We start from the raw sequence: 21,321 nt of genomic DNA on the forward strand, positions 1-21,321 counted from the left end.
TCCTTTACACGCCTCAAGAGTTCTTGGTCAAACAATTTGCGATATGTGCACACATCAAATTGTGCTTTCATTATTGACAAGCCGCGTTTACGTTGGTGTACAGCTTTTTTTTTTCTCAATGTCGCCCACTAAACACGATTCAAATGATCTCGCCAACGTGGAAGCGCCATGGTGGCGAGACGTTATCTCCCCCGCCTGGTATGCATGACATCGCCGGTTCACAATTCTCATCGGGGTCGCGTTGATTTTTCTCCGGGTCCTCCGGTTTTTCCCTCCGCATTTATAAACATGCGTTTAAAGTAATTGGTTGCTATAAATGTCCACGTAAGAAACTTCGTTGAGCTGTCATTTGTTGAAAAAGAGCTACATAAGCACAGTGGGCCTTAACAGGTAAAATAAAAAAGTGTATCTTTATTTACTCCTGGACAGACAGCATAGCAAATGGCAGAGTAACCAAAGATTTTATTAACAATGTCACAGTGAATACAATACTGACAGTCCGTACAGCGGACACCTTAAGCCCACACTCCTGCACAGACGATGAACGCTGCTGCGCCACCACCACCACCGTTATTACAAAATCACCATCACAATGTACACGCAGAGCCCAAGGCAACAACCTGGCGCAGCATTCATATACACAGTATACACATCACACACGCACGCAGGCACGTAGACACCTCCACCAGCGACGCCAGGCTTTTGCCGGGTAGTGCATATACAGGGTTGGAGCCACAGCTGAGCTCTTGCTGCCCCCGCAGGGGTCCGACTCAAAAAACTACACACAACTTCGACCAAACAATTAAAGCCATCGTTCACCAGGATTGTTTTAGTGCAATCGGTGCCGCATTTGTCACCAGATATTCATTTACTATGACCAAATATGGAAACTCCGTACGACATCGGTACCTAGTGTGTTTGATAAAAAAAACAACTGAACGACGGAGCACATGATCTCCTGATTGGAAAGTCACCATCCCAGTTGCCCACGAGGGGAAGCAGCGATCGCAGATTTGTGCACATTCGGGCAGCTACATTGTGTTACAGTCGAGCATCATGCAGCAACCGTTGCCAGCAACGATCGCCCTAAAATCTCCCAAGTGCATCGCTTGGCCTTTACCGACACCACTGCACGTGCTGAGCCCACGACTGTGGAGTCGCCACTACAGATACCACTTCCCCGAAAACGTCCATCGGAGCAAGGTATCCTGCGCTTCCATAGGTAGCCCGGTCAGGGCAGCCCGGAGTCGCAGTGGCGAATGAGCGGCACCAGCCTTCGCGCCAGAGCCGGAGGCACCGTGGTGCCGGCGCTCCAAGCCTGCAGTGCGTCCAGCGCGACACCACTGCTGCACGGGGAGAGGTCGACCGCTGCGTGCGCCGCTGCCTGCTGCACGCCGGCTGCGATGCCTGCTCCACACGCACGCGCAAGCAAGCCCGCAGCACGCAGCGCAGACATCAGTGGCATCGTGAGCACAAGTATCACTCGGCGTGGTCGGTGTGTAAGGGCGATAGAAGCTGTGGGGCTGTGGGGATGCTCGCTTGCCTTGTTTGTGAGCCTCCTGCAGAAATGTGAGCATGACCTTGAGCAGGTTCTGGACGTGGGTCAGCGTGCCGGCCGCAAGCCCCGCGACTCCCAGCCGACCTGGGGCACGCGCCGCGGTAAACGATCAACCGCACATTACGCTCTGCGGGGGAGATTCGATTATTTGCGCCCGATACATTTTTATCTACAATTCATATACCAAAATTGAGGATAACGGAGGCAACAAAATTGTAATGAGATTCAAAACGGGGGGGGGGGGGGTTGAATTGGACATTTCCACTGCGCCGACTCACGCCACGTGACCCAGACAGCAGCGACTGGCTCCACCTCACGGTACCTATGAGACGCAGCACGGCGGCGGCGGTGGCGTCCAACACGGGCGGCCCGAACGAGCCCGGCCGCTCCACCTCTCTCCGCTGCCGCGTCCACTTCCCCATCACCGGCCACAGGTGCTTGCTGCAGAGACAGCGCGGAACGCGGTCAGACAGCACCCTTGCGGTACGCTAAGAGATAGGCGGGCAGAGGTCGCAACCGGGTACCCGATACCCGTACCCTACCCGATACCCGGCTACCCGTACCCGGCCGGGTACGGGTACGGGTACCCGTTTGCGACCCTGGTGCGGCCGGGTACGGGTAAGGAATCAAAACCCGTTTGCGACCTCTGCAGGCGGGACTCATCGCGGAGGGCGTGGGGGGGGGGGGTTCGGGGCGGGGGGCGAACGCTCCGGTGAGTGATGGTGCGGTGTGCCGGCACCTGATAAAAGAGTCGTGGGTCCAGCTCCAGCCCTGGTGTCCGCACAACAGCTGAATGGCGAGCACCAGCTGCCAAGTGTCGGCGCCCAGATCCTCGCCGGCGTCCGGGCACGGCTGGAAACCGACCTTGGGGCTCTGCTGTAGGGTGAAGAGGAAGCTGGAGGCCAGGTCGACGGGCAGTGGCGCCTTCTGTGGATGCACACATACGCACGCGCACACATACGCACGCACACACACACAAAGCCAATGATGCCCCTTATAGCCATTCACACATTGCTGCGGTAAGTGTTGTTACTGAGTCTCACCCTTACAACAGACTTAAAACAGTGTTTATTCTAGATTTGAAGCTTTCGTGACTGCAAGGATTCATACTTTTAGGTTTTTTCGGTAAAGTCACGTAGGTAAAAATAAATAATAAAAATAATAATAGAAATAAAATAATAAATCACGACGTTTCGGAGGCAACACAAGTCTCCATCATCAGGTGGAACCATCACAGCACAATTGTTGTATCAAGTAAAGAGAAATGTCAAGAGACCCGACCTCAACCAGTATATATACAAGGTCGGGTCTCTTGAGATTTCTCTTTACTTGATACAACAATTGTGTTGTGACGGTTCCACCTAAAGACGGAAGCTTGTGTTGCCTCCGAAACGTCGTGATTTTTATTTTATTTCTTCTATTATTTTTATTATTTATTATTAATTTTTTACCTACGTGACTTTACCGAAAAAGCCTAAGAGTATTAGAACAGTGTTATTCCAAACGGCTTACCGTGTGCGATCAATGCACACTAGTGCGCTGTAACAAACGCTCAGACTTACGAGCGAGCAACTAGGAGGACCGGTAGGGTGTGCATGTCCACATATATGCATACAAAGACAGAGATCCCCCGTGTAGCCTTAATGGACTGTTGGGGCAAGTGCTGTTAGTGAGCACCTATGAACGCCGGCACGGCAAACGAGGGGGCAGGCTATGTCGAGCCGGCGGGTGCCCTCTGTGGGTGGCAGCGCCTGACCTGGCCCCAGCAGAGGAAGGCGGAGAGGCACTTGAGCAGGTCCCCCGTGGCCCGCTGTCGCACCACCGCCTGCACGGCGTGGCTCACCGGGCCCGGGCACAGCAGCACCGCACGCCAGGTGCTCGCCACAAACAGCGCCAGCAGCGCTCCCTCCTCCCCATCTACGCTCGCGCACAGCCACACGCGGCACAAGTGTGCAAGTGTGCAGGAGCATGGCAGCGCGAGCATACGGGAGCGTCACTATTAAAAGGAACGTCATTAATTTATCCACGAACATCTGAAGACTCTCTTTCAAGAGGGCCCTGTTACACTGTGCGTGTGCGGCAAGCATCCGTGAGCACCTGTGTGTGTGTGCGTGCGTGCAAAAGTGTGCGGATACACGTTTAAAGTTTATTTGTTTAACCGGGTGTGAGCAGGCGTGTCTCACCGTGCCGCAGCAGGGCGTTGTAGCAGAGCAGACGAGGCCTCTCAAGGTCTCCGCGTGTGCGCCACAGCGCCACCAAGACGCGCACCAGCGAGTGGCGCAGAGCTGGGCGTGCAACCTGCGCCACCACCGCCTCCTCCTCCTCCCCGGCTACTGCCTCCTCCTCCTTCCCCATCAACAGCGACATCGCCCGGGTCAGGAACTCCTCACACTGCGCCTGCGGAGTTGAGGAATCACTTGTGGATGGGAGCGCCGTGTGTGACATCAAGGATGTTGATGGAAGCTCTCTCGTTATAATGGCTAGAGAAACGGTGACGACAGTGGCGATGGTGATAACGACGGTCATACAGATGACAACGATGCACGTCAGTGGTGGTGACGATGATGCTTATGTTGAAAGCGAACATTGTAATGATAATGGTGGTAATGCTGACGATGGCAATGATGATGACGATGGTGACGGTGGTGATGGTGGTGATGGTGGTGATGGTGGTGATGGTGGTGATGACGACATCGCCCATCGTGGTACCTGCTTCTCGCCCAGGAAGGCTCTCACAACGTCGCTCTCCTCTGGCCTCAGCATGGGCCTCACCGGGAGGTTCCCAACGTGCACGGCCGCGTGCACCGCCGGGAACAAGTCGAAGCACTCGCGCTGCAGGAGCCGCACGGCCCACCGCAGCGGGTCCGCCCGCTCCGTCGGCGGCAACGCGTCTGCCGCCCGCTCGCCGGCACGGGCGCCGTCGGCCGGAGTTGGCGTGCGAGGAGGCTCGTGGTCCCGCGGGGTGGGGTTGCTTTTGCGCTTGCGGCACTGTTTCTTTTTGACGGCGCCGGGCAGCGGGGAGGGCTGCGGCGCGGAATCGGGTTCGCTGGACTCGGGCAAAGCCTCGGGTTCCGCTCTCCGCCGCTTCCTCGAGGCCGGAGCCGGCGTGGGCCCCGCGGTTTCGGCCGCTCCATCCGTCTCTCCGCTCTCCGCCGGGCTCCGTTCCGCAGAGGGCTCCTCCGCACGGGCCGGGCCCTCGCCGGCCAACACCACTGCCGCCTTCGCCGCCGCTTCCAACGCCGAGTCGGTTTTCGTGAAGGCGGAAGAGACGTTCCCGACGCCCGGCTCGGCACCGCAATTTAAGGCGCCGGCGCCGCCCCCGCCGGGCGGGTCGGACGCGGCCGCCGCTGGGAGGCCCGCGGAGGCCACGTCACGGTAGAGCGGCCCGTCCCCGCGCAGGATGCGCAAGGTGCGCGCCTGCCCCGACAGCGTCGGGTACATCGAGTCGAGGGCGTGCAGCACGTTCTCGCCCTGCGCCGCCGCCGCCGCCACGCTCGCCGCCCCCGCCGCCGCCGGCTGCTGCTGGCGACGCGACATCCTCCAGCCCGGCACGCGCAGCGCCCCCTTGGGCGTGCTCGCCGAGAACTGCAGCGGCGACGGAAACGTCGCGGGGCTCCTGCCGCCGCCGTCGTCATTGCCGCCGCCGCCGCCGGGGCTGGACGCCGGCGGTGGCCGCGGCATCGAGGATCCATCAGCGGACGGTGCCGAGGCCTCCCCGCGGTCCGTGGCGGCCCCCCCCAGCGGCGGCCCGTCGTGCAGACGCTGCCCGGTCGGCCGGACTGGGGTAGCGAGCAGGGGGTCGAGCAGGGCCAGCGGAGACACACACATCTCTCTGAACACCTTCTCCACCAGCGGCGAGTCTGACACGGGTCCCGGTGGGACCACCGCCGCTTCATCCTCCCCGTCGGCATCGCCTTGCTCCGAGCGGGAGGCTTGGCGAGCCGTCCCGGCTGCTTCGGGGCTTCCCGGCGGGCTTGGCGTCGACGCGCTCTCGGCCGCCGGTTTATTCTTCGGGGGTCGCCCGCGCTTCCTCTTTGGCTGCTCCGCTGCGGCTCCTGGACTCCCGGCGGTGGCGGCGTCGCCGGGGGAGGTTTCACTTCCCGTTCCGTTTCCGTTTCTGGCTGAAGAGCAGGAGGGGAGCAGCTGTCGGCGGCTCCCACTGCGCAGCCTCCGCACCTTGCGCTGGATGGACCCCGTGCCGACGGCCATGATCCCCACGCTCTCCTCGCTCTCAAAACCGGCCGACTCCACTCCCGCTGTGCTCTCCTCCAGGCTCTCACTCGGCGTACTCTCAAGCGGAACCAACTCAATGCTCCCCGAACTCTGCTCCGAGCTAGTCCCGCCCGCACCCCCAATGCAACCCGACGGCTCTCTCCCTGCGCTCTCCTCCGCACTCTCCCCCTTCTTACTCGCAACAACATCAACGAGCTCCTCCTCTGTGCTCCTGTCTGCGCTCTCACTCGCCCCACCGTCGGCAAGGTCCAACTCGGCGCCCCCCACGTTCACCTCCGAGATCTTCCGCTCCTCGCCGTCACCGTGCACCAGCTCAACACTCTCCGGGCCCTTCCGCTCGTCACGGCTCTCCCCATTCACGTGACCCAGCACCTCACTCCCGACAACGGCACTCCCCACGCTTTCCCCTCTCCCCATGCTCTCATTGTTCTCTCCCGCGCTCTCCGCTCCCACCATGGCCGTCCATTCCGCCGCTTTGGTTTCCTCCTCGTGCTTTGCTCCCTCTACTCCCTCCTCCTTGCTCTCCCCCCCCACCACGCTCTCCTCCTCCCCCTCCTCCACCACTCTCTTTACCTTCCCTTCCACTCTCTGATCTTCCTTCTGTCCCTTTCTCTCCACTCCTTCCTCAAGTCTCTCGTTCACCTTCTCTCCCTCTACTCCCTCCTGCTTGCTCTTTCCTTCCACCACGCTCTCATAATCCCCCTCCTCTCCCACTCTCTTTACCTTCTCCTCCACTCTCTCGTCTTCCTCCTGTCCCTCTCTCTCCGCTCCATCCCCATTGCTCCCCCTTTCCGTTGCTCTCTCCAGCGGGCTCTCGTGTTCATCACCTCTCTTTCCACTCGCCTCATCTTCCACGGATTCCGACGCCCCACACGTGACCTTCCCTGCTTCCGTCCCACCTCCTGCCTGGCCACACTCTAACTGCGAGGGAGTTGAGAATGCCGGTTCCGGACACACCGGAGTTGTTGTTGCAGGTTGCGGCTCGCATCCATTCATCTCCAGACCCAACGAGGCCTCCGAGCGAGAAACCTGAGCCCCGCGGTTCCTTTTCTCTGTGCCGCAAAGGCTCCCATTGCCCTCACCCACGCAGACCGCAGGAGGCATCTGCTCCACAGCTTCCCGGGCCACAACTATCGAACTCTTACGTTCTCCCGACTGGTTCACATCTCCCTCTGTGCCTCCCTCCCTCTCTCCAACTAGGCCCGCGTCTCCGCCATTGTCCCTCTCCCGCCCTCCCGCCAGGTCCCCGTCTCCCGTACTCAGCGCCTCCTCTTCCCGCTGGGCCGCGTCTGCGGCGGTGCCCGCGTCTGCGGCCCGCACGGCGCCGTGCGGAGACTCTCCCCGCGACGGTGCCGTGACCGCCCGCTTCCTCCGCACCTCCGTCTCCTCGCCTCCCTCGGCGTCGCTGGACGAGACGTCAGCGAACCACGCCTGCCGCACACCGCACAGCGGGGGGAGGATCAGCCCGACCCCTTACGCGGCGCACGAGCGGCGCGTGCGCCGGCGCGTTTGTCACGACGGTACCTGTCTGGGCTCGGGCGAACGCGGCAGCGGAGACAGCGGCTGCCGCAGGTGGCCCATTTCCGAGGCGAGGCCCAGGATCTCCTCCACCTCCAATGCCAGCTCCTCCAGCTCCTCCGCACGGCTGAAGGCGTCCGCTTGGCGTGCCGCCGTGGTTCCGGCCTCGCGCGGCTCCGAGTCGGCCTCTTCGCGCCCTTGCTCGCCGCCGACCTCGGCTTCCTCCGCCGTCTCCTCTGGGTTCTGCCACTCGGAGCTGCTGGCCGCGGGGGCCGCCGGTGACTCGGGCGAGCTTAGGCCTTCGTCCGGCTCCCCCGCCGACAGCCCCCGCTCGTCCGTCGGCGCCCGGCCGCTCGAATCCCCGGCGTCGTCCCCGTGCCGCTCGCCGCCCTCGTCATCCCTCTCGGGTTCCGATAACGCCGCGACGTTACCGTCGCCGTCCCTGGCGAGTTTCACTTTCCGCCTCCGCCGCTTGCGCTTGGTGGCGGTGACGGCATCGGTTGCGCAGTCCTCCTCCTCCTGGTCGGTGCGGGCCGCGCCGCGGGAGAGGCTCCTGTCCCCGAGCGTCTCTCCGCCGGCAACTGTGAGCGCACGCGGTTTGTCCGGCTAAGCTCTTTAACCTCAAACAAACACCAAGCTACACGCGCCACCACACGCACATAACCATGCACCGATACGTACCACACTCGCACAAACGTCACGCACCACACACGCACCACCACGTACCACTACGCACTACACAAGCACCACCACGCACACACCACCACGCACCACCCACTCACTAACCATACACTGACACAGAACGCATGTCTCCAGAAGACACGCAGACCGCACACCCTGCATGCACAGCGAACACACACTGCATGTGTGCACTGTGCTAGTACACGCACTGCACACCACTGCACACCCGCAAGAACACACACACACTTCGCATTCACGTAATGCGCGCTCTATGCTCACTCTACGTACACCGCATGCACAGCCACAAAGAAAACAAAAATATCCCCCATAGAGCCTTGAACAGACTAGTGGTGCAACAGCTGTTAGCGAGCACCAATTAAGGATGCTGCGGTACACGAGAGCGTGGGTGACCAGCACCACACCGAGGCCCCTTTGTCTCTCGAATGCTAATGTTACACACCATATAGGTCTCATTTTAGGCTGAGTCGACGTAGGGGGAGGCCCAGGACAGATTCAGATAGTCATCGCCAATATTGTCTCTTTGTCAGAATCAAACTCAGCCCGCCGGGTTCGAAGTGCAGCGCACCAACCGCTGCACTACCGCTCCCCCACCGCATGCACACAGACACGCACACAGACACGCATAACGTGCATGCGTGCGCACCATCGTCCGTGGTCGTACCGGCACTGGCCTTGCTGCGTGTGCGTTTCTTCCTGGAAGTGGTGAGCACTGCGACCGCACGTCAGGGCAGACGCAAGCACGGACCACGCCACCAAACACCGCCGATCCACTCTCACCATCAATTCGCTCACGATGGCACAAGCCTTCCAAGTGAAAAACACACCGCTTGTTGCTGCTGCTTACAGTCTCAGGCCGGGCGTTCGAGATTTCCAATGATCAGTCGCCGTTTTGAACATCTTTGCAGGCAATGGCAGTAGGGAAATTAGTTTGCAAATCTATCTGTGCGCACCTTTCAGGATCTGCGTCTCTGTGAGTCTGCGTGGCTACACAGGGGATCTGTGTCTCTGTGAGTCTGCATGGCCACACAGGGGATCAGTGTCTCTGTGGGTCTGTGAGTCTGCATGGCTACAAAGGGGATCTGTGTCTCTGTGAGTCACACAGAGGATCTGTGTCTCTGTGAGTCTCCGTGGCCACACAGGGATCTGTGTCTCTGTGAGTCTGCATGGCCACACAGGGATCTGTGTCTCTGTGAGTCTGCATGGCCACACAGGGGATCTGTGTCTCTGTGAGTCTGCATGGCCACACAGGGGATCTGTGTCTCTGTGAGTCTGCATGGCCACACAGGGGATCTGTGTCTCTGCGAGTCTCCATGGCCACACAGGGGATCTGTGTCTCTGTGAGTCTGCATGGCCACACAGGGGATGTGTCTCTGTGAGTCTGCATGGCCACACAGGGGATCTGTGTCTCTGTGAGTCTACGTGGCCACACAGGGGATCTGTGTCTCTGTGAGTCTCCATGGCTACACAGGGGATCTGTGTCTCTGTGAGTCTGTGAGTCTCTATGGCCACACAGGGGATCTGTGTCTCTGTGAGTCTCTATGGCCACACAGGGGATCTGTGTCTCTGTGAGTCTCTATGGCCACACAGGGGATCTGTGTCTCTGTGAGTCTCCGTGGCCACACAGGGGATCTGTGTCTCTGTGTCTCTGTATGGCCACACAGGGGATCTGTGTCTCTGTGAGTCTCCGTGGCCACACAGGGGATCTGTGTCTCTGTGAGTCTCCGTGGCCACACAAGGGATCTGTGTCTCTGTGAGTCTGCATGGCCACACAGGGGATCTGTGTCTCTGTGAGTCTGCATGGCCACACAGGGGATCTGTGTCTCTGTGAGTCTGCATGGCCACACAGGGGATCTGTGTCTCTGTGAGTCTGCATGGCCACATAGGGGATCTGCGTCTCTGTGAGTCTGCATGGCCACACAGGGGATCTGTGTCTCTGTGAGTCTGCATGGCCACACAGGGGATCTGTGTCTCTGTGAGTCTGTATGGCCACACAGGGGATCTGTGTCTCTGTGAGTCTCCGTGGCCACACAGGGGATCTGTGTCTCTGTGAGTCTGCATGGCCACACAGGGGATCTGTGTCTCTGTGAGTCTGCATGGCCACACAGGGGATCTGTGTCTCTGTGAGTCTGCATGGCCACACAGAGGATCTGTGTGTCTGTGTCTCCGCGTCTGTTCGTGTAACATCCTCACTGCTGCTGGCTGCGGCTGGGGGTGCCAGACCCTCGGTGTCCCCGTCCCCCGATTCCTCGAGGCAGCTCCATAGATCCCTGAGCAGCGCTCGGATTCGCACTGCGGCGGGACGGACACGGGGCGTGTCGGTGAGCACCGATCGACCAGGCACGCACGCACACGTGGCGCGGGCGGGGGGGGGGTGCGTGTGCACAGTTACCTTTCCCTGCCTCGGGGACGGACCCAGATCTTCGTCTTCCTCGGGCCGGGGGGGATCCTGCAAAGGATCGGTGGTGAGCAGCGTGCAGAGTGTGAGCACGGCACATACCACACGCGCTCACCACACTACACACACACACTTACCACACACTTACCACACACTTACCACACACTTACCACACACTTACCACACACGACGTGGCTTTCACACGGAGATAGGTCGGTGGTGCGCGGCATATGAACGCAGCAAATAAGACAATGCTCACCGCACACTTAGTTCCTGTGCTGGGTTTACCCGCACTCATCACAAGGCACTCACATGACACGCACACCACGCACACAAAACACACTCTGCACATACGAAACTCATCACAATGTGCGCCCACTGCATTCACACCACACACTGCAAAACCACAACATGCTGACTACACTTTCACACATTTACAGCACACGCGCTGCAAACACGTACAGCGTACGTACGTACCACACCCACTCCACACACCACACGTACTCTCTGCAGACGCACTGCACACGCACCTACGTACCTGCACATCCACTCACTCGTGGTACACAGCACACCGCACAGCACGCTGCACTGCACGCAACACAGCACGCTACTCAGCACGCTACACAGCACGCCGCACAGCCCACAGTACAACACGCAGCAGTACAGCCTAGAAGCCGCAGCACAGCCCAGAGCAAGCCCGTGAGCCACAGCAGCCCAGCACGTTTGACACGTGGCCCAACTGTGGTGACACCTCCAAGTGCAGCGGGCAGTACCTTGTCTACTCCTGAGCACCTCCACCTGCTCCTGTGACGGCAGCAGCAAAACACGAGCGAGCAATTGTTACTTCGAACGAGATCTGTACATTTCGACGATAGCAGCAGTGAGCCGCTGACATTGATGTTAGAAAAAAAAAAAAATGTTCCCTTATTTACTCAGGAGAACCTCACCGAGTCTCAAGACGATGTCTGACCAGTTACATTCACAAGTGTTTGGCCGGTGGGGCAGGAAACCACAGCACCCGGGGAAAATCAAACCCAGCATACGAGATGTTAACTACCTTGCCTGGTGTACATGAGGACGTAGGTTCGATCCCAATCCTGACGCATGTGTATCTGGAGAATGCATATTCTCCCCATGGTCGCGTGGATTGTTCTCTGGGGTCCTCCGGTTTTCCCTCCACATTTAGAATCAACACTCGTTTAAAAGTATTTGGATGCTATAAATGTCCACGTCATAAGCCGCTTCATTGAGCTATCATTCGTGGGCAGGTCGCTTCTGAAAAACAGCTATGTAGCTCAGTGGGCCCTACCTGCTAAAATAAAAATAGTTTAGTAGTTTAACACTCAAGAATTCGGCTCAGATAAATTCAACCCACACACACACGCACTGCATTGCATCTATGCGTGAACTGAACCCACTGCTGTGCTGCCTTCCGATGGTCAGCTCCGAGCCCCGAGCCTGCAGCACCTGGTATGCACTGGTGGTCACCCACTGGTGGTCACCCATCCAAGCACTAACCAGGCTCGGATCTACTTAGCGTCTGAAATATCATACGAGAGTTGGCACATTCACGTCGATTTGGTCTGAGGTCAACTACAGTAGCAATACTGTGTGGAATTTAACAAGTAGGTTCTCTCGGCCAGTATTAGGACTCATAATTGACTTTCAGGTGAGGTCACGTAACGATCCAGCTTAAAGTTGTGGCACAGCCAAAGAAATTAAATTATGAATGATAAAAAAGGACAGTGCATACATTATCAATGCATATTTAGATTTTTATCCCACAAGTATGTGTGGTTAATGCGGACCTGATGCCTTGTACTAAGGTATCTATTTGTCGCTTGAACATTTTAACACACCTGTATTCATGCCGAAAAGGGTAACATTTTTTTTTATCATTCAATATCTTGATACGCGCCGGTAGGAATGGAAATAATTTCTCACCTGAGCCTTCTTCAGCTGCGTCTCGGTCGATCGCTTTTCCCGCCTCAGCTGCTTCAGCTCCTCATGCTGCTTCGAGTTCAACTCTGCAAGTGGCAGGAGGTCATAGGGCAGTTGGCAGGAGTTAAGGGGAGGAGCGGGGGAGACAGGATGTCGTGAGGTACCCACCGTGACACGAACCCAGGTACCAGAGGTCGCAAACGGGTTTTGATTCCTTACCCGTACCCGGCCGCACCAGGGTCGCAAATGGGTACCCGTACCTGTACCCGGCCGGGTACAGGTAGCCGTTCCCTACCCGTTCCCTACCCGAAATGAGTGACAAACGGCTACTCACCAGTGACTCACGGCCTACCCGTACCCGGCCGCACCAGGGTCGCAAACGGCTACCCGTACCCGTACCCGGCCGGGTACGGGTAGCCGGGTATCGGGTAGGGTACGGGTATCGGGTACCCGGTTGCGACCTCTGCCAGGTACCCACCGCGATATAAACCAAGAGGTTCCCACGTGGGGAGGGTGTGTGGGGTGAGTGGGCCATTTCCATGACGGTACAACATGGGAGTGCGGTGCTTGAGTGATGCCCCACGTAACCACGATACCTGACAGACGCTTCATCTTCTCTTCAGATTTCTTCTCCCTGCGTGGACACGAGCGGAAAGATCAAACGATTCGTGCCTGTGTTCGTTTCTACGTACGTACATACGCGCATGCTGAAATTCTTCCGCACCGTACGTAGCCAACCGTGCTTATCGGAGGTGCGGTCGAGGAACAACAAACTAAGCACGAAAATCAGTTCGAATGAAATTAGTGGAACAACACTCGACAGTAACACATGTGGCGCAACCTCGCCGCCGTTGCTGGCAGACATCCTTGCACTATTCATAATAAACGTTTTTGGCTTAGATCGTGTTATATATAAATGTGTCGTAACCCTCCACCACCCGACACGGCCAATCGGCAAAAAAGTGTCACGTTGACAAAAGACAAATTAGTTCACTACTTTAGCCCACCGGTGTGTTGAAGAGTGAATCCACAACATTTTCAATTTTTGAGTAGTTCGACGTTTCGCTGGTAATTACATCCAGCATCATCGGGGCAATTCGCCACAATGGTGAGGCTCTGCTCTTGCTCCCGGTCTTAAATAGAGCAGCAGCAGCAGCAGCAGGGTGACGTCATCATTGAAAACGTTTATTATGAATAATGTTGGTCGCGAAATCCTACGTGTTAAACTGATCCTTGCACTAGCTTTGGTTCTCAAGTTTCCGAAAAATGATGGGACACCTTCCTTTCAATAACCCAGCAGTTGTTATTTGTTTTTCTCTCAGTGGGCAGTTCTACAAGTGTGGCAACGTCATGTTCGTAATAATAATGATTTGCTTTTGAGATAGTGCCCTTTATGCCAGGGCTTCTCAGAGCTCTTTAAGCAAGTACATTTAAACCAATTAACTATCTTAATGATAATTGTTTTTTTTTACCCCTTTTATCTGGCAACAAAACTGACACCTTTTTTACAAGGAGTCATGTTTGCATAGACCACAATACCTGCAGTCGTAATGCAAACAAAAAACATAACTCTGATCATGTATGCACTGTCCTTGAAGTTGATTGGTCCACACCCGAGACAGCTTTTCTTAAGAGCCTAGTCTCACATGGTGTTGGACCAGATGACGCCAAAAGGCGCACAACTCAAAGACAATGCACCATCAGAGTATGAGAGCTCGGGGTAAGCATTTACAGCATTGGAACCTCATTTGCCAGAAGAAAAAAATATGATGTTTTTTTTACCCTTTTATCTGGCAACAAAACTGACACTGACAAAAGGTGTCAGTATCATATTTTTTTCTGCTGGCAAATGAGGTTCCAATGGTGCAATTAACTATCGTTTTATATAATACCTGCATCAAACTGAACGAACCATCGCCATCCCAGCATGGCATCACGGCACTTCGATAAGAAGTTCTCCCTTATTAGGCCAAGGTGGACACAATATTTATATGAGAGTCACAGTCCTAATTGCTTGTCATGCTACCTCCAAGTAAAAAGCCACTTCATGACAATAAAAACTAAGCAACACATTTCATGAAAGTGTCCGAAATGTACATCCGAAGTCGTGGAGCTGCCCAAGGGGAAACCCGCCTTGACGTCACGCGCATGTCCCTGCGTCTCACCGGATCTGCATCGCCTTTAGATCCAGGCCCAGCTGCTCGGCCTCTCGGGCTTTCACTTGAAAAATCCTCAGGGAGCTCTGCGGTGACATGCAACGGCAGCAGCAGCAGCGCACGCTTAACACGCAGTCTCATCACGTGGCAAGAAGCACAGCATGCACCCAACGAGCAACGGGACGAGCCCACGTGGCTTGGCGATGGGTCTGTGGTCACGTGACCTGGAGGCCAGTGGCAGATCCAAGGGCGGGGGAGATGGAGGCAATGGCTCCCCCTTGACCGACGTGTTTTTGAGTTGGCCACAGTGCCCGATATATCGCTTCACGTGCTGACGGAGCGTTCTCCCGCGGCACGTGGAGCGAAGTTATCGGACATCGTGCCGAATAACACGCAGCACGACCCGAAAACACGTCACAGAGCTCATCTAAAGAAAAATACACGACATGCAACGGCTGGGGGGAGGACATCTGCCGCTTGTGCCCCCCCCCCCACCCCTTCCCCCAACCCCCCTCCCCGCCCAAGTGGGTGCGCGAGTTCTGCCTGCTACCTTCTTCTCCTCCAGCTCCTCGGTGAGCTTGAGCAGCAAGTGTGGGTGCTTGTCGCGAGAGGCCATGCGGGTCTGCAGCTCCAGCAGCTGCTGCCTCATCTCCCCGCTCTCCCTGCAAGCAGTCGCACCCACAACATCTCTTTACGATCCTTTACGCCCCGAACACCTTCTTGCATGCAAACCGTGAGCGGCAGTGCTGCATTAACCGTGTACGGCGGGCGGTCAGATAACAAAACTCTGAAAAAACTTTTCTTTGTAATCACAAAGCGCGAGAGTGATATCCGTGCCAACAGCTTACCTCTCCAGCTGCTGCAGTTGTGAGGCCGAGTTAAGGAGCCACACGGCAACAGACGGGACCCTCCCCGACGCACAGGGCACAGAGACCTTCCCTCCGTGCACTCCGACCCAACTCCCCCATCCGCACACTTCACTCACTCCCACCGCGAGTCTGAGACTCCAACTCCAACTACCTTTAATGCAGGCAATAGTAATTGCCACTGTGAGGTGGCCAGGAGATGACAGTACAGGATCGGATACTTCTTGTTGTTGGTGTGTGTGGACATTTCCTGGGCTCTTCAGCCTCCTCCCAAACGAAGCCAAAAACACATTCATGGAATTGGCCTTATCATCACAATGTAGCAGGACCCTCCTGAAAAAGTCTTGAGACTTAGTGAGGCTCCCCCTGAGTAAATGGCATCATTATTATAATTTTCTTGGTTCTTTCGGTAAAGTCACGTAGAAGGGAAGTAATAAAATAATAAAAATAAAACATAATAAAATAATTATCACGACATTTCGGCCACAACGCAAGCAGCCGTCCTCAGGTGAAGAATGAAATTCATTCAGAATGAGAATTATTTTATTATGTTTTATTTTTATTATTTTATTACTTCCCTTCTACGTGACTTTACCGAAAGAACCAATTCTGAATGAATTTCATTCTTCACCTGAGGACAGCTGCTTGCGTTGTTGCCGAAACGTCGTGAGAATTATTTTATGTTTTATTATTTTATTACTTCCCTTCTACGTGACTTTACCGAAAGAACCAAGAAGATGATTCCCTGCAGTCACGAAAGCTTTAAATCGAAATTATTATTATTATCAGTACACGGTTGCACGTCAGTCTCCACGGCAGCACTCGCGGCCCAGACACGTAAACGCTTCCCCGCACCGCAGCACGGACACAGGGCGAACACAATTGTCATGCCTGTGCAGCAAACGGCACACAAAGGATATCGTCGCACTTGCTGTGGTACCGCTCAATGACGGCGCTGTGAACACAAACAAGAAGGGGTCAACGAGACAGCAGAAGCACCCTACCCCCCCCGCCCCCAACTCTGGCAACCCCATCCTTCAGGAAGCCCGAGCTTCTGAAACCATCGCGCGCGCGCGCGCAGGGGTCTTGTTAGCACGCCGTGTCACGCGTCCCATGTACACGATGTCCATGTCATGCGCAGCGTGCGTCCCGTCGAGATGTAATGCGGTGGCGACGCGGTGTGTCCGCAGACGCACTGCGAGTCCAGGATCTTCTGCTTGAGCGTCAGGCACGTCCGCATGTACTCGTTGAGTTTCTGCGAGAGGCACAAAACGGGCGGCGGTCAAAACACCAGCGGCACCAAACCCTGTACCCCGGGAAATCAAGCGCGGGTCTCGAAGGAGAGCGGTTATAACAGGGGCGCAGCTCCTGTGCAATGGACATAGGAACACTGAGAAAAGGTCGGGCAGGTGAGGCAGTTGTGCGCCCAGCTTCTTGGGACAGGATATAAAAGCAGTGCCCTCTCAACAACAATAATAATGCCCTTAAATTGTCCAGAAAAACCTCACTACATTTAAATTCCGTTTTGGCTTGCAGCAGGAAAATGGAGAAAACCCACCGCGGGATGACTATGCACCGTTGTCATTAACAATGTAAAAAATATAGAAATTTAGCTTTGTTCATGGTAATTACATCTCGTAACGCTGTAGAAATTGCAACGCGCACAGTTTTCATACAGAAATCTGAGAAACCACAGGGAAGTGGAAAGGAAGGCTGTCAGAAACAATTGTCCATGCTTTGCCGTTCTACACTGGGATGTTGATCCACGACTGACATATTCATAACGATACTCAGCTATAGAGTACGGACCACCTTGCCTGACAGGACACCTGTTTCAGAAACCTAACCAGTCTGACTGACCCTAGCTATAACTGTAAAAAAAATGCAAAGGTAAGAAGATGTTGTCAAAATCAAATTAAAACACTATCCTTCTCTCCATGGGTTCCATGGCCGCTTGAGTCATTGCGACATTGAGGAAATTATCCTGATGAAGTCTACGGTCTCTTGGCTGCAGCCGAAAGACACTCGCACATCAGGCGCATGGTCCTCAACCTCTTGTCACGAGTGTTCATGTTCTCAGTCGCCCTTTGTGAAACGCATGCGTTTATACGATAAACCTTCAAACGTGTACGTTTGCAACAAGGGCAGAGTGGTGGAGTAAGGGCGAACACACTATTGTGTAAAAATAAAAAACCCTGGAGACTCGAATTCGATTCGTGGTCACGACAAAGTCTTGTGGTAATATCGGAACAGGTCCTGCAAACCCTCCCCACCCACACATCCCCAACCCACAGCGTGGTGAATTATGGTCAAATAACCCATGAGCCAAAGGCATGGGGGGAGGAGACCTTCATCCAGAAGTGGACTGACAAATGACTTTAAATACCAATCAAAAACACATGACCATGTTACTCTTTGGTTCTTTCGGTAAAGTCACGTAGGTAGAAATAAATTAAAATAAAATCACGACGTTTCAATCGCAACACAAGCGACTGTCATCAGGCGAAACCGATACAGCAGGACAACTGCTGATTTAGGAGAAATCATTTCATCATCGTTTCTCCTAAATCAGCACTTGTACTGCTGTATCGGTTCCGCCTGATGACGGTCGCTTGTGTTGCGATCGAAACGTTGCGATTGATTTTATTTCTACCCACGTGACTTTACCGAAAGAACCAAAAAGTATGGATTCCTTCAGTCACGAAGGCTTCAAATCAAGATTACATGGCCATGTTCTTTACCGTTCGCAGAGTCACGACTCAACACACTCGTAAACAACATTGTGGCCTTAAAATAAATATAATAGTCGATATATCGGGCAATGGTCCTTTTTCGCAGCAGAGGCCAAATCTACCTCTCTGGCCTGTCGATGCTGTGAAGGACCATTGCCTGAAACGTCGCCGATTGTATTTTCTATTAAGGCCTCGCAAGTGTCACTGACGAGTGTGCCGAGTCGTTTTGTGAACCGTGCTTTTGAACACCGTTAACAATTTGCCAGCTAAATTGACCAAAGTAAATTTGCTAATTCACGAGGAGTTTGGGCGAGAATGGATGTTTGCCCGTGGTTTCGGTCAGTTCTGTGAGACTTTGAAGCCCGCTGGGCTGCGAGAAGGAGGAGGAGATGGAAAATCTGCAAATTCATGAGGAGTTTGGGCGAGAAAGGATGTTTGCCCGTGGTTTCGGTCAGTTCTGTGAGACTTTGAAGCCCGCTGGGCTGCGAGAAGGAGGAGATGGAAAATCTGCAAATTCATGAGGAGTTTGGGCAAGAAAGGATGTTTGCCCGTGGTTCCGGTCAGTTCTGTGAGACTTTGAAGCCCGCTGGGCTGCGAGAAGGAGGAGGAGATGGAAAATCTGCAAATTCATGAGGAGTTTGGGCGAGAATGGATGTTTGCCCGTGGTTTCGGTCAGTTCTGTGAGACTTTGAAGCCCGCTGGGCTGCGAGAAGGAGGACGATGAAATGGGAGTACAGCAAGTGGGTTCGTGAGGTCCGTCTGTGCGGACTTTCGGGGGGGGGAGGGGTGATATCCACTCGCATAACGCGTGTGGTGGAGTTCCTGTGGCCCTCAACCCGCTGACGATAGCGAAACAAAGTCGAATTTCGGCAAACATCTCCTCAAAAGTTGAACACGTTGTCGGAGGCTTTCGTGACCAATATTGTTCACGAGGTTTTTTTTTTTTTGGGCTCAGATCGCGTAAACATGAACGCGTCGTTAACATGCGTCGGGTGGTGACGGGGTTAACGACACATTTACATGTACACGATCTAACCCCAAAAAAAACCTCTATTATGGATCTCCTCAAAAGTTACCAAGGCTTGGCGAAGGCTCCCCCCCCACCCCCAGGGCGATGCACAAATGGCACTGCACTCATTGTTTATACTGGTAGGAACCAACTGGTTACACCAGCCCACAGGGGATTATTGTGTCCGTCCGTCCGTCGTGCAGGGAGGGGCTGGGTGGGGAGGGAGGGGCTGGGTGGGGAGGGTGGGGCTGGATGGGGAGGGTGGGGAGGGGCTGGGTGGGGAAGGGCTGGGTGGGGAGGGGAGGGTGGGGAGGGAGGGGCTGGGTGGGGAGGGGAGGGTGGGGGGTGGGAGGGGTGGGGCTGGGTGGGGAGGGGCTGGTCACCCCGTGGTGCCCTTATAAAACTCAACGTTTAACCTACTCACGCCGGCTTGTGCCCGCCCTCACAGTCGGCCAAATTTGCGGAATACACCACGCCGTCGTTGACCCTGGCCATTGACCGAGCAACCCAACGTTCCTACCAGCTCCCTCCACAGGAATGTGTTTAATATGTAGGCAACTTTGGGCACCACGCGATTACGATTAAGATATTCAAAGCGCTTGCAAGTGACGCCCTCACATCTACCCCTATGTTTAAAGACCGAAACAGCAGGAGGATTTCTCCACAAATCTGGTTGCCGCCTGATGATGCCGGTTTGTAATTAGTGGCGAAACGTCGTACTCAAAGATTGTAAATGTTGTAGTGGATTTACTCTCCAACACACCGGTGTGCTGTACTTGTAATAAATTGGCCACGTTCTGTTTACGTGACAACTCTTTCAATTGATTCTAGATTTGAAGCTTTCGTGACTGCAAGGATTCATACTGTTAGTTCTTTCGGTAAAGTCACCATGTAGGTAAAAAAAAGTGAAATCACTTGATGCAGCAAATCTGGCTGTGACGGTCCCACCTGATGACGGAGACTTGTGTTACCTCCGAAACGTCGTGATTTTTATTTTACTTTTTATTAATTTTAATTTCATTTTTTACCTACGTGACTTTACCGAAAGAACTAAGAGTATCTTACCAATTGGTTGTGTCAGGTGGCGGGTTTAACGACACATTTATATTTACGCGATCTAACCCAAAAAACCTTTTATTATTAATAACATTAGGTCGCGAAAGTCTGCTTACTACTACTACTCCTACTAACGTGTTTAAAATCGATTATTTACATCGTCCGCGGGATTTGAGGGATAAAAAAAATCCTTAGGCGAGAGGAGGCGGCCATCTTTGTAAGGGAAGAACTTCGCCGTCTCCATGACACCCAGTGACGTCACTCGCCACTGACACGCGCGGCCTCCCCCGCCTCCCCCTTACCAACATGGCCGCGCGGGGCGTCCTCACTCTCGCGGGCCTAAAGCAGCCTCGACAGGGCCTCGCCGCGGCTCTCTCCCCGCCACCACCATAACCACCCACCACCACCAACTTCCCCCGCTTCGCCCATGGTACCTCCTGCAGGAGCCCGCAGCCGCCGCAGACGTCCGAGGCGGGCGGGTCCTTGTCGCCCTCCCTGGGTCTGCGGTCCTCGGGCATCATGGCAGCCCCCCCGGTGCCGCTGCCGAGGCGACGTTCAAAGGCGGTGAGTCTGCCCGGAGGCTGAACTCCGCTCTCTCACTTTTGCTACCACTAGACGCCCTGAGGGCATAAAATCGGCGGGTATCGAGCGGAACGTCCGTAGAGCGTCTGCCCCGAGAGCGTTTATCATATGCGCTGCTGTTCCGGGGGTTTATTGGAGCGCGCGATTCAACGGAACGATTTAACCCGCCACGGAATCGATTCGCGCGGTATTCGAATTCAGGAATCGATTTTCAACACCGTGTTAACAGAATAACCGATTGTGTTTTTTAATTTAGGGGCCGTCCATAAATGACGTCACGCACCTAGGGGGGGGGGGGGGTCAGAGATTTGTGACGATATGTGACGAGAGGGGGGGGGGGTAAGAAATGTGACGTCACATCAAAATGCGCAACTTTAAATAAATATACACAACACGTTGTACTTAATTAAATAGACTTTTTAATAAATGTTTTCTCCTACAACATCAGAGTGCAGCGCCACATTAAATACGCACTACAATGACAATAGTTTAAAGCGATTTGAAGCATGTTTTATTTTTGGGGGGGGGGGGGGGCAGAGCTTTGTGACGTCATATTTGAGGGGGGGGGGCTGA

At 54.9% G+C, this 21,321-nt stretch overlaps 1 protein-coding gene across 3 annotated transcripts; it reads right to left on the reverse strand.

Moving 5' to 3' along the window:
* Positions 1–445: 445 nt before the first annotated feature.
* On the reverse strand, positions 446–20,919 carry LOC144736881 (uncharacterized). 3 transcript variants are annotated; one of them, XM_078619539.1, is made up of 20 exons: positions 20,601–20,919; positions 16,566–16,624; positions 16,289–16,324; positions 15,352–15,369; positions 15,054–15,165; positions 14,513–14,589; positions 12,944–12,981; positions 12,351–12,433; positions 11,180–11,210; positions 10,401–10,457; positions 10,202–10,300; positions 8,655–8,720; positions 7,316–7,890; positions 4,268–7,222; positions 3,742–3,955; positions 3,315–3,475; positions 2,298–2,485; positions 1,881–1,999; positions 1,544–1,642; positions 446–1,407 (listed from the first exon to the last, which is right to left on the reverse strand). In XM_078619539.1, the coding sequence occupies exons 1-20, from the start codon at positions 20,685–20,687 to the stop codon at positions 1,232–1,234; spliced, it is 5,250 nt and encodes a 1,749-aa protein (XP_078475665.1). In that variant the 5' UTR covers positions 20,688–20,919; the 3' UTR covers positions 446–1,231. The 3 variants fall into 3 exon arrangements, with proteins under 3 accessions (XP_078475665.1, XP_078475664.1, XP_078475663.1); XM_078619538.1 differs by lacking the exons at positions 16,289–16,324; positions 16,566–16,624; positions 20,601–20,919 and having other exon boundaries at positions 8,673–8,720; positions 15,352–16,282; XM_078619537.1 differs by lacking the exons at positions 16,289–16,324; positions 16,566–16,624; positions 20,601–20,919 and having other exon boundaries at positions 15,352–16,282.
* Positions 20,920–21,321: the final 402 nt, after the last annotated feature.

This window comes from Lampetra planeri, chromosome 63 (genome assembly GCF_965212315.1).
Source record: "Lampetra planeri chromosome 63, kcLamPlan1.2.h2, whole genome shotgun sequence".
Taxonomy (NCBI): Eukaryota; Metazoa; Chordata; class Hyperoartia; order Petromyzontiformes; family Petromyzontidae; genus Lampetra; species Lampetra planeri.